We start from the raw sequence: 12,976 nt of genomic DNA, 5'->3' as shown, positions 1-12,976 counted from the left end.
CTCAGAAAACTGCTAGTCGACTTAATGCCCTCCGAACTTTTTCAGTTTACCCCTTTATCGAGGATGCAAGCCAAATGGTCTGAAGCAAAAAAAAAGCTATCAGTGAAAATTTGGTCGAGTAAAAATTGCATCTTAGAAGACCAACAGGAGTGACAAAAGTGCTACAACTTTGTTTGACGGCCATTAAAAACCGACTAACATTGAAAAATTGCTCTCAAACGACAGGAGGGGCTAAGCTTTAACCTGGTTCAGGCATGAGTGAAATTGAGGGTCAGAAGGTGAAATTGAAGCTCACTTTACCAGAAGGCAATAGCATCACAAAGAAACCTCAAATGGTTACTAAATATTATGATAAACCACTAGAGTGATTTACAATGAAAAAATGAAACAAACCTTTTCGCACTTTAATTTAGGTTTCGTAGCAAACTTCCGCCGATTAAGCTTTAAGTTAAATTGTACAAAAGAAAACATACCCTGCAGATTGCCGGAAAATAGCCGCCGTTGATTCCAATAAGCATGATTGGGATTGAAAGAAAAGATATTGAAAAAAAAAAAGATTTTTGTACAAAAACATTTTTTAAGTCCGATTTATTTTGATGGCATTTCGTAGTTGAACATAACGTACTTCTGTTTCTTAGAGAAAGACTAAAGGGGCTACTATCAATAACAATAAGCATTAGAGATGGTAACTTAGACTTAGAGGAACGACGTTCAAATAGCGGGCATCTAAAATTGGGCTTTATGGGTTTATCCCGTTTCTACTTCTGGCTTCAATTTTTTATACTGACTCTGTTCATTGTTAATTGCTTTGCTGAGCAACTGATGTTCAAAATCACTTTTAGCAGAATGAGAGAAGAGAGAAACTAGCCTAGAGAAGTCAAAAAGATATCACGCAAAATGTTGAAAAAGCGGCAAAATGAGGTAAAGCGAAACATTTTTTTATTCGACGAAGTAAAAACATAGCCGGTAGAATACCGGAAACGACTCGAATCGTCGTGCATCATAATCTCTAACCTAACCTTACCGAAATCAGAATATCAAAATAGACAAGCGAAAAAAACAAAAGTAGCCCAAGAAACCACATTAAAGATGGGGCGGGGGTAGCTGGGTGGTGGGGGGGGGGGGGGGGGGGTGGTTGGGTGCGGGGGGCGGGCGGGGGGGGGGGGGGTGCGGTTGGGGGGGGGTAGGTAGTCGTTGGGGGGGGGAGTAGATAGGTTGTGGGGCGGGGGGGGGGTTGTGCGATGTAATTTAGATAATTAGGGGTGACATATATAGGAACAAAAAATGACCTCTTCACCTTGAACATTACCAGCAGCTCCTAATTACTATACATTACAAACGAAGCTACTGTTAAAATCCAATGTTCGAAAACAGAAGTCAACAATCAAAAACGGAGGTAAATTCTCGAACAGAAAGAAGTCAAAATTCAAGTCATGAACAAACTTGCTTTCTGCTAAAAAAAAAACCTGTAGAATATCATTACTCCTCTTCGAGTCGTAAAAAAAACATAGCAGGACAAGTCCTGACGTACAATTCAAAGAATTTTCATTGACTAAACAGAAAACCTAGAACTAGAATGGACTATGAGTGAATTGAGAAAACCATTTTAAAAAAAATCAGAACAAAAAAATAAGAAATAAACAGAAAATCAATGTCAAAATGCCTCATGTGAACAAAAAAGCCACTAGCGAGAAATGAAAATTTAATTCAAACAAAAAACCAGGCTTACAATGAGCTGTGAATGGATTGGGAAAACCATTTAGAAAATAATCCGATCCAAAAAATCGAAAAAACAGTAAAAATCAGAGTGAAATTGCCGTATGTGAACAAAAAACCACTACCGAGAAACCGAATTTTTGTTCAAACGCCGTTTTCTCACTCTATTTTAAAATTAGAGCGAAGAAAATTCACGCCGCAAAACCACTCGCTTTATCGCTCCATTTCCTGTTTCGGCGTGACCAAAATCAATACTCCAATTTGACTTCAAAAATCATGAAAATGTGTGAACAGATCTTAAAAAAAAGCCAGCGCCCCAATACAATTCAAATTCTTTGAATTGTGAAAAATAGGAGCGCTATAATAGCCGGCTGAGAAGATGAGGGCGGCTATTAAAAAGTTAAAAATTAACAAAAAGTTTGAGTATAAAGAGCGCCAAGTCACTTTGCTCGATAGCTTGACCATGAAACCTTCAGATGTTTAGAACTAGGCAACATTGAAAACGTCTGATAATGTTAATTTTTAACAGATAATAGAAATTAGAAATGAACATAATTTTAAAATGCACGATTTAAAAATTACACGGCGGCGAATTGGATCAATTTCAAAAAACATTGTTCATTTTTAGTGTAGTACAGAGCTCAAGAACTACACCAACTTAATTTTAACTATTTCGGTTTTAACTAATTGCATGTCAGGACAATAATAAATTACAAACTCTGGGAAGTCAATGTATTATCTTTGATTCGTGTGCTATCTATTACAATCCTAACCAAAAATTCAAAAAATTCACTGATTTCCTTCAAAACACCAGCTCAGTTGTTTCAGCAGATAGTTTTTTTAATGCTTATTCAGTAGAAATACCACTAAGCATTAAATATCAAACACTGGTTTCTCCATTTATTTTGAGTTCATTAAAGAATATGAATAATTGATGAAGAGGAAAAGAGAATGAATAATCACTATTCTGTCATGAGAACATCTGCCCCTGAAACACTATCGACACAAACAAACCTACGTCCCTATTTTAAAGAGTAGAACTCCATTTAGATTGTAGTTTTGTATATCCCTCTATGGCATTCATAATGATTACATTGATAACTGCTGTAAACATCGATAACTTTTCCTACTTATGTTTGCTATCTCTCCTTCTGAGACAGAGCGTGGAATCATCACTTCTTGCAGACAAAAAGTTGGGTGAGAGTTGACTTTAAAAAATGATGTATTCTATGATATGTTATTTTTTGCATCACTAAGTCATTCAAATATGCCAAAAAGATACCAATTCAAATACTAAACGTATCCATTATAATTTACGTGCTATTACACATGTTAGTATGAATAAAACACATGTCACAGGTGGAGTTAATCTACCCTCTGATCTGGGGAAAAAGCGAAACAAAACAGAAAAAAACTTGAAAAATACCCGGCCGACTGCCGGAAACTAGCCGCCGTTGATTCCCATAACTCTATTGGGATTGAAAAAGAAAATATCAACAAAAATTGATTTTTGTATAAAAACATTTTAAGTGCGATTTATTTTCATGTCATTTCGTAATTGAACATACTCCTGTCTCTCAGTGAGAGGCCACAGGGTCTAGTATCAATACCAATAAGCATTATAAATAGTAACTAAAACTTATGAGAACAAATTTCAAGTACCGGGCATCTAAAAATGGTCTTTATGGGTTTATCCCGTTTCTATTTCTGACTTTGATTTTTTTATACTGACTCTCTTCATTTCGAATTGCATTTCTGAGCAGCTGCTGTTTAAAAGGACTTGGAGCAGAATGACAGAAGAGCGAAACTAGCCTAGAGAAGTCAAAAAGATTTCACGCAAAATGTCGAAAAAGCGGCAAAATGTGTAAAGCGAAAAAAAGTTCGACGAAGTAAAAAAAACATAGCAGGACAAGTCCTGACGTACACTTCAAAGAATTTTCATTGACTAAACAGAAAACTAGACCATGAACGGACTATGAATGGATTGGGAAAACCATTTAGAAAAAAATCCGATCCAAAAAATCGAAAAAACTGTAAAAATCAAAGTGAAATTGCAGCATGTGAAAAAAAAACAACTAGCGAGAAAGCGAATTTTTGTTCAAACACTGTTTTCTCACTCTACTTTAAATTAAGAGCGAAAAAAAAATTTCAGGCCGCAAAACCACTCGCTTTTTCGCTCCACTTCCTGTTTCGGCGTGACCAAAATCACTACTTCAATTTGACTTCAAAAATCATGAAAATGTGTGAACAGATCTTAAAAAAAGACAGCGCCCCAATACAATTCAAATTCTTTGAATTGTAAAAAAAAAATGGAGCGCTATAATAGCCGGCTGAGAAGATGAGGGCGGCTATTAAAAACTCAATTATTTTTACTTGCTTCAAAATAAAAAAAAACTTTGAAAAGAGAGAGGGTTCGGCGCAACATTTGATAAACAGTTCATTCCTGTGCAATCCAAACTTGCGTTAATCTCATGCGTGGATGTAAAGGCTACATCTGTATAAATTTTAAGTCAAAGCAAAGCTTCTAATTTAGACAATAATCCCGAAAAAGTGACGCACAAAGACTATGGACTGGACCTGGATTCGTTCACAATTGAGGATTCACCTGTTGAGGAGGGAAAAGAATTGCAGCCGGGAGATGTAATCACACTCAAGTTTACTACTACGACTACCAAGAACATAGATGATGAACTCACTCTATGCAAGCATTCCTTATACTATCCTAACACTGTTTACCATCATACTCCCTCTCCGTCAACAAAAATTGTTTGTATTTTCAGGAGGAAAGGTAAATTGAAATGTTAAACAATCAGGTTAAATATTTATATGTTCACAAAGAAATTAACAATCATGAACATCTACTAATTGCAAGTTAAAACAATTGGATCCATTTTGGCTTTTCGATTCCACTTTCTTATAAAAATTAAGTCTCAAATTCTCCTAATTGTCTGTTAATACAGTTATAGATTGCGTGGCAAAGGATCGGTTTTTTCGTATTGATTGTGGTTTCCAATAGCCTAATGCTGTTCGACTAGTTATAATTTCTTGGTACTATTGTAGAGGTGAAAAACTCGCTAATACAAGTCACACTACGGGGTTCTCAATTTTCAGTTTTGGTCAAAAATATATTCAACTTGCCTCTAAACAGCATTCGAAATTATGCAAAGTTCAACTAGAAGTCGAAGCGTTATTGTTTCGCGCACAAAATTTTCAAAAAATGTCAACTCATTTCACTATCAGCCCCTTCAAAAACTAGAACTCTTGTCACTTGTCATCTAAATTTGGTAACCAAGCACCCAGATTGCCAAAATATAGCCGCGATAGACGCTTGTGGCCTTCTATGAATTGAAAAATCCAAAGAAATAAGATAGACAGATTGACCACCAGTGCTTTAATAGACCACTAGACTTTTTGGTTAGATTCGGACTGTCATTTTTGAGACACACACGATCTATAAGGAAAAAACCTTATAGGAGCTTTTTCAAAATAAATATTCGAAATCAAGACTCTAATACTCTTAAGAATTAGGGCATATACGCTTGGCACTTCTAAGATGCCCACTATTGACCTTTAACCAGAATATGATCATAAAATTTCATTAAGCGAGTTCAGAATACATTTTTTTAGTGAGGTGAGTCACTCAATTGACCTGAAAGAAGAACATATGACGTCACGCACAAATTTTAACCGCAAAGCAGTAGAAATCACTGAAATTGAAAGTCAATTGCAAAAAGTCAGGTCGCAAGAATCATCGATGGAGACGACGATTAAAAAAAACATAGCAGGACAAGTCCTGACGTACAATTCAAAGAATTTACATTGACTAAACAAAAACTAGACATAGAAGGAACTATGAATGAATTGGAAAAACCAATTCTAAAAAAAACTAATTCAAAAAATTAAAAAAAAAACAAAATCAACGTCAAAAAGCCGCATGTCAACACAAAAACCATTAGCGAGAAATGGAAATTTGGTTCCAACAAAAACTAGGCCTAGCTAGAATGAACTATGAACAGACTTGGAAAAACATTTAGAAAAAAATCCGATCCAAAAAATCGAAAAACAGTAAAAATCAAAGTGTAATTGCCGCATGTGAACAAAAAACCACTAGCGAGAAAGCGAATTTTTGTTCAAACACCGTTTTCTTACTCTACTTTAAATTTAGAGCGAAAAAATTTCACGCCGCAAAAGCACTCGCTTTTTCGCTCCACTTCCTGTTTCGGCGTGACCAAAATCACTACTCCAATTTGACTTCAAAAATCATGAAAATGTGTGAACAGATCTTAAAAATAAAAAACATAGCCGGAAGAATTCCGGAAGCGACTCGAAGTGAAAATCTATTTAACCGCCATCCAACTACTCATCAGAAAAAAACTTGTCTCCACTAATTTAAGATTTTCTCGAAACCAAACCATAAAACAAAAAAGTAAAAACAAAAAAAATCAAATCTGTAAAATTTGATAAAAAATCTGATCAAATTTTGTCATAACTTGAGAGCCCGAAATAACTATCTCTGCCAAATTTACTTCATCAAAACAACTAGTACTTAATAAAACCACTTAAGTGAATGTTTTAAAAATACTTGAGGCCAAATTACGAAAAAAAAGCTCTTAAAAACCACGTGCACTAAAAAACTGGAAAAAGTTAGTAAATTTCTTAATATTACAAAACATATAAACCCAAAGAAAAATTCTTTTCAGCCAATAGGGCATCCAGATGCTCGCAAAACAATAGACAAGTCATAATAGTCTAGGAAATTTGTCTAAAAAAACCCAAAAAACTGCAAAAAAAATTAAGAAAAATAGTTTCAATGTTCGACATTTTTTGTCATATTTCTCAATAAAAAATGATTCATATCCAAAATTGCCCATACTTATTACTAAACAACTAGATCAAATAATATGAACCCTAAACTTCCACAAATGCCATGAAAAATTAAGGAACAAACGGCATTCAAAAACAAATTCAACAAAAAACTATAAAAACTAAATGAGTTTTTTTAATAGTACAAGGAAACATAAAGCCGAAAAAGGTTCCTTTGCATTTAGAGCAATGAAAAACTCGCAAAACAATTTGCAAGTTATAATAGGGTGGGTAAGACACTTGTGTAAGATAAAAAAGAAAAACTGCAAAAAATGAGAAAAATGGTTAAAAATTTCTCGGTCATTTTTCTTTAGAAAAAAATGATTTATACCAACAAACTTCAGTCAATTGGTATCGGACAATTCTTTAAGTATCAAGCTTCTATTCAAATCTCACTTAGAGCAGTAAAACAAAAAAAAACAGGTAAAAAATAGTTAAATTTCGTCTAAAAATCAGCAAAACTGATCAAAAACCTCCAAATTAGCATTAAAAATCAAATTAACTACTTGAAACCTTCAATTCCTATCAAAACAAACCTAAAACTAATACAATATCATAATCAAACCTCATAACCATCAACAGTTGCAAAAAAATGCCTTTAAAAGCCGCACGTGAACAAAAAAAATTCGCTCGCTTAGAAAAAATTTATTCACACATCAATTTTTCGCTCTCTCAAAAACAGCGGTATGAACAAAAACCACTCGCTTTTCGCTCCGCTCTTCACTTTTGTTCACCACCAAAATCACTCCAAATTTTTACACGCGTTTCATTTCCCGCTTCAAAAATCACTCCAATAAAATTGATTTAAAAAAAAGGACTTCTCCAATACTCCTCTTCGAGTCGTAATAAAAAGACAGCGCCCCAATGCAATTCAAATTCTTTGAATTGTAAAAAAACCAAGAGCACCGCAATATAGCTACGCTCAGCTTACAGCTTCGCAGCTATAATACATAGACTTTTCACTAAAAGGTACTGTCAAAGGCCACCTACTACTGCGTATGAAATTACAACGCAAATTCAAAATAGCAAAGTTCATAATTGTATTAATAACACAATAGCTAAGGCAAAGTTAGGCTATTATTTTTACATGCATCGTTACAAAGCTATGAGTACGATAACAAAAATTGATTTCTCAGATTTCTACTGACTAACAGCCTGCATAGATATGTCGACAAATTTCAACAAACAAATATCTCTCGTATTTTTCGAGAACCCAGTCATTGATGCCCCTTTAATAGCAGAACCCACAGTGGAACTACAGCCGACGGACGACAACAAACCTCAAATTGTAAGTTCACAAAAACGCACGCAACGTTTTAACAAAGCATCTGCACAGACAATTTCTTGAACCCATGTGTCAATTTAAAACTTCAACAAGACATTGATCTTCCCTTTAAAGGTCAAAATTACCCGCAAAAACGGTTACATCATTACAAAAATATACGTGCCACTCCCTTCAAGATCATTTGTAAGGAAATCAAAATATTTTCAGATGGACAGCGTACACATAACACTGGGCAGGATAATTTGGCCAGAAGGCACTGAATTCTCACTCTCAGTCAAACTTAAAATGATCGAACCAGTTGACAGCAGCGACTTTATCAGTCACGATGGAGATAGTGACTGTTTCTACTGGGTCGATCTAGTCATTGGTAAGCAATTTTAATTCCTCCAACAACTGAGGCAAAGTTGCAAGACGCAAAACAGACTTACCCTCTTTTCACTAAAAGCCAATTACCACAATGACGTCAACACCTATGACGCAATAAAGTACAGCAGCACGATTTTGAGATTTCAGAACATAACCGACTAGCAAATTGCTTTCAAACGACTGGAGAGCAGTTGCCTTCCTCCGTAGCAAGCTGATAGGTAAAAATGATGTAAAAGCAAATAGGACAAAAATAATGCATACTTCTCTCTTGTTGGAGATGTCATAGACATGAGTTAAAAGTATCGCAAAAATTGAATTGATCATAAAAATGTAAGCAACAGAATACTAATCAAAGGCAAATCGTTTTATACCAAAACCACCGCCCAGTGTAATTCCAGAAAATAAGAATCAATCAAAACTTTCAAATGGATTTCTAAAAAAAATTAAAATCAAAAACATTATTAAATGAAATCAATTGCCAAGCAAAAAGAACAGGAAAAAAAGTCTAAGAAAAAGGGTCAAGTCATTGATCTGTTTAACAATTAAAAAGCAGAGTGGAAACATTAATCTTACGAGAATGCTTGAATGATACGTGCTAGAATATGGAATTGCAAAGAAATAATGGAAACATTACTTCTTGACTTTTGAACATTAAAAATCAAACTGAAGAAAAACAAACAATTTGATTATTTAACATTCCATAATTAAAAAAAATATATAGCCACTCTCCCGTAGAGATAAAAGGTGAATACAGTACAAAAATTCGAGACAATAAAAATTTCTGAAAAAATGTCCAGAAATTTTTAAAATTGCACTTTTGAAACAATTTTTAAACTGAAATTTGAAGACTCCACGCCAAAAAGTTCAACTACTAATAAAACGAAATTTGAATCCCTGAAGGTACAAAAAAAACATTCTAGTAATTTAAGCCAAAAATTCTATTTAAGAACAGAAAAATCGGACAAAAACTGCAGTAATCTGATTAGCATGTTCACAAAAAATACCCACGTTAGAAAGACGTTCAATGACTGAATTATCAAACATAAGTTGTCATATTCACTGATTGTTGAAAATAAGTCCACCTTAAGATACAAAACGAAGAAATCAATGAGAAAACACAGCCGGCAGATTGCCGGAAAACAGCCACCGTTGACGCGCTTGATGCATATCATGATTGAAACAGAAAAAAAGAAGAGATAAAATGACCGATTTTTTTCTACTTTTTTCAGTGTCGAAAAGTTTTCTAATTCGGCGTGCAGATTCAGTTGGAATCTAAAACTATACTTAATTCAGCTTCTAAACAAAGCTAAAAAGCTTAATACCAATGTCAGCTAGCAAACACTAATGAACTTTGATAACCTAATTCTCAATGACTTAATGACCGGGCTTTATCGGTTTATCCCGTTTCTTTTGATTTTGCTCTTATGACCTTGACTGTATTGCGTAATTCACTGAAAGAATGGATTAAAAAACCATTCAGTTGAAACAGTGAGTGGGTAAGCCAGAAGTCAAACGTGAAAGTCGTGACTTATGTAAAACGAAAAACGTGATCAAAACGTAAAGCGAATTAAAAAGAGCGCCTAAATCATAGCGTGATAGTTGAGAGGCTGGCGGCGGCTATTAAAAAAACTAAAAAATCGAGAAATACAAGCCCATTATAGACTTGAAACGTATTGTCAAGCTCTCAAAAACACCAGGTATCAATTTCCAAGGTTTACATATTATTACAGCATGAACAAAAACTGCTAAAAACGGATTACTATTTGCGTCAAGAACTTTTTTCGCTCAGAAGATATGAGTTCATGTGGCAGTTTTAATCACTGTCGCTTTTAGGTCAAAACGCCGTCTGAACGAATAATATTTCCGGAAAAGAGAACCACTGCCCGTCTTCGAGTCGTAAAAAAGACAGCCCCCAATACTAAATTCTTAGAATTGTTAAAAAACGAGAGAGAACTTAAATCAAGGCTAAAACTTGCAAAAAAAGACGCACATGGCTACAATTGTTGCTTCAAAGATTGTTCGAGAGCAATTAAGAAATCTGGTTGGAAAAAAGGCACAAAAGACAAAAACTGTTGGTTAATTTTGTCTCTGAGGACGAAAAATCAAATCGAGCAGTCCAAAAGACCAAAACAAAATTGTATAAACATAGCCGGCAGATTGCCGGAATAGCTGCGAAAGAATAGACCTGCGTGCCATATAATAGAGATAGAAACAGATACCGATCTAAATTGGAAAAAAAATCGACGCCGCTCAAAAAACTAGGTAAAAAACATTCAGCGATAAATTAATAAAGCTTGTTAAAATTCATTCCGCAGAAGCCTCTTATTAGGGACCTTTACTACACAAATGAGTTCCTTTGACCTTAAGCAAATTCAAACTAAACTTAAGTTTTAAAGTGCAAAAGTCATTTTATTGAGTGAGGTAAGTCACGTATGATCAAAATCTAATCACGCAAATAACCTAAAAACTTTTGCTAAAGCGAGTGAGAAATGACGTCACGCGCGCAAATGCCGTTAGTGAGAGGGAGAAGTCATTCAGAAAATTTGACTTTTTCAGCTTTGCTGTGTGAACAAATGTAAAACGAAAAAAGAGCGTCAGACGACGAAACAAAAAAAAAACCAAGAGCACCGCAATATAGCTTCGCTCAGCTTACAGCTTCGCAGCTATAAACATAACCGACTAACGTCGGGCGAATTGCTCTCAAACAACCGGCGAGCGGTTGGCTTCCTCAGTACCTAGCCACTGTTTAGTGAGGCTAGCTTTAGCTTGATTGAACGGGCGTGAGATTAGGGTAATGGACAATGACAATGGAGTGTGCGATAAAACGTGAACAAAAAAAAGATGGAAAGAAACCCCAATCAATACAGAGAGAAAGAGCTAAGAAAATTTTCCATGATGAGATTCGACTCTGCAACTTCTAGTTTTCTAGCCTTGTTCGTAATTAATCATATAGAAAAACTGAAAGTGCTAAAATCAAAAGAAAACTTTCCACATTTCGCAGTGAAGAAAATGTTCAAAAACATTTTTGTCTCTGGATTTCTGTCATATAACCCACCTGAAAGACATAAAAAGCTTCGTTGGCCAGTAATGATCGTTAAACTCAGAAAAAGACAAAATATTCAAAAATTTTAAAAACAATGGCAAATTTTAATAAAATCTTGCTAATATGTGATAATATCTTCAGAACCATTTCATTGTCTCAAGATTATCCAGTAGCCCTATTTAAAGCCTTAAACAGTTTCATTGGATCAGAAAGATCAATAAACTTGGAACATAATTTTTCGAAAATTTTGAAGTTAAATTTTATCAGATGATTGCTAAAACTCGAGGTGCTGCACCGGGGTGCTGATGGGTCAACATTGGGGTGGGGCAACATCGCAGTGTTGGGGGAGGGGGTTGGGGGTCAACAGTAGGGGGGGGTCTTCAACCTCTAAGCACCGCCCTTCACACCATAAGTATAAGTCTCCGAACCAGTTTGAGCTGAAACAGAGCTGAAAGGCTCTAAGAGCACTTAATGCCCCTTGGCGCTGCCTGTTTATCCCGTTCTTGAGGACGAAGTCAAATGGGTCAGATGAAAACTCGGCCAAGCGAAAAATCGCACAAAAAAAACCGACAGGACTAATATAATTGCTACAAACTTTGTTTGAGAGCAATTAACAAGATCAACGGGACCCAAATTGCTTCGTTTGAGAGCTCTTAAACGTAGTGTTCATTGCCATTTAAAGTGACTTCAGTAGGAATGTAGATAAACTATAGTGTGATTTGTTTGAGACTACAACCACGGGAGAGCAACGTGGGTGTCCCAATCAGCTGTGGATTTGGTGTCTAAGGACTTGGACCACGAGAGATACACAGAGTGCATTGAGAGAATGGAAGGTGGCAAATGGTCTTACTCTAGAAGGAAGAGAAAGCCATTACTCCGCATTCCATAGAGAACTAGCGCCGCCCAATCACAAACGTCACCCTCACTGTTTCTTCTATTTTTCAAACATTATAATTTGAAAATAGATTATCCTTCACGAGCTCAAGCTTCAACAACTTTTATCTTTACCACCCGCGCCCTGTTTAGAGAGCATGAACTTTCCATAGCGGGCATAGTGTAACAGAGTATGAAACCTGCCTCATAATTAGATGATTCCGAATAACATTGAGCTGTGCAATTAACCTTGTAAAAACAGTCAACCTATGTAACCCACTCAAAAAACTAGTTAACACAGTATTCAAAGTGTTACATATACTGTTGAAAAAAAAAATTGTACAACGATTCCCATCTCAAAATAAGAGGTATATACTGACTTTTGTTGCTGTTGCTTCTGCCTCTCCACCATAGACGCTACTTTGTTTCTAAGCTGTTCGATCGCTCCCTCGTAATGGTCAATCATGGCCAAAATCCTGCAAAATTATTCTTATTATGCCACAAAACAGTGAAAAATTTAATGTCCTAGTTTCGATTGTCAAGGCATGGATTCTAGCTATTATCATCAACAGAGTTTTCGCAAAATATGTGTCCATATTCCAATTAAGTTTAACTACTATTTGAAGAAAAACTAGTTTAGAAAAAAACTACTTTAAGATGCCAAATGCATCAAAGAAGATCGTTCCGGCATAAATGCGTAAGAACTGAGTCAGAGAGTTATTGTGAGATTAATTGAATGCAAAGACTCATTCGCAAACATTACACAACACAAACTTAAAACCAAGTGTATACAATGCATCAAAAACTGTCTTTATGCCTTTATGTATTTC

At 35.3% G+C, this 12,976-nt stretch overlaps 1 protein-coding gene across 1 annotated transcript; it reads left to right on the top strand.

Moving 5' to 3' along the window:
- The first annotated feature begins 2,479 nt into the window (after window positions 1-2,479).
- LOC142353973 (uncharacterized) lies at window positions 2,480-12,433 on the top strand. The gene is made up of 5 exons (XM_075406212.1): window positions 2,480-2,913; window positions 4,250-4,417; window positions 7,743-7,867; window positions 8,072-8,231; window positions 12,002-12,433. The coding sequence occupies exons 1-5, from the start codon at window positions 2,790-2,792 to the stop codon at window positions 12,160-12,162; spliced, it is 738 nt and encodes a 245-aa protein (XP_075262327.1). The 5' UTR covers window positions 2,480-2,789; the 3' UTR covers window positions 12,163-12,433.
- Window positions 12,434-12,976: the final 543 nt, after the last annotated feature.

Source organism: Convolutriloba macropyga, chromosome 15 (assembly GCF_964194025.1).
Source record: "Convolutriloba macropyga chromosome 15, txConMacr16.3, whole genome shotgun sequence".
NCBI classification, from domain to species: Eukaryota; Metazoa; Xenacoelomorpha; order Acoela; family Convolutidae; genus Convolutriloba; species Convolutriloba macropyga.
This window is presented reverse-complemented; position numbering and strand designations above follow the sequence as displayed.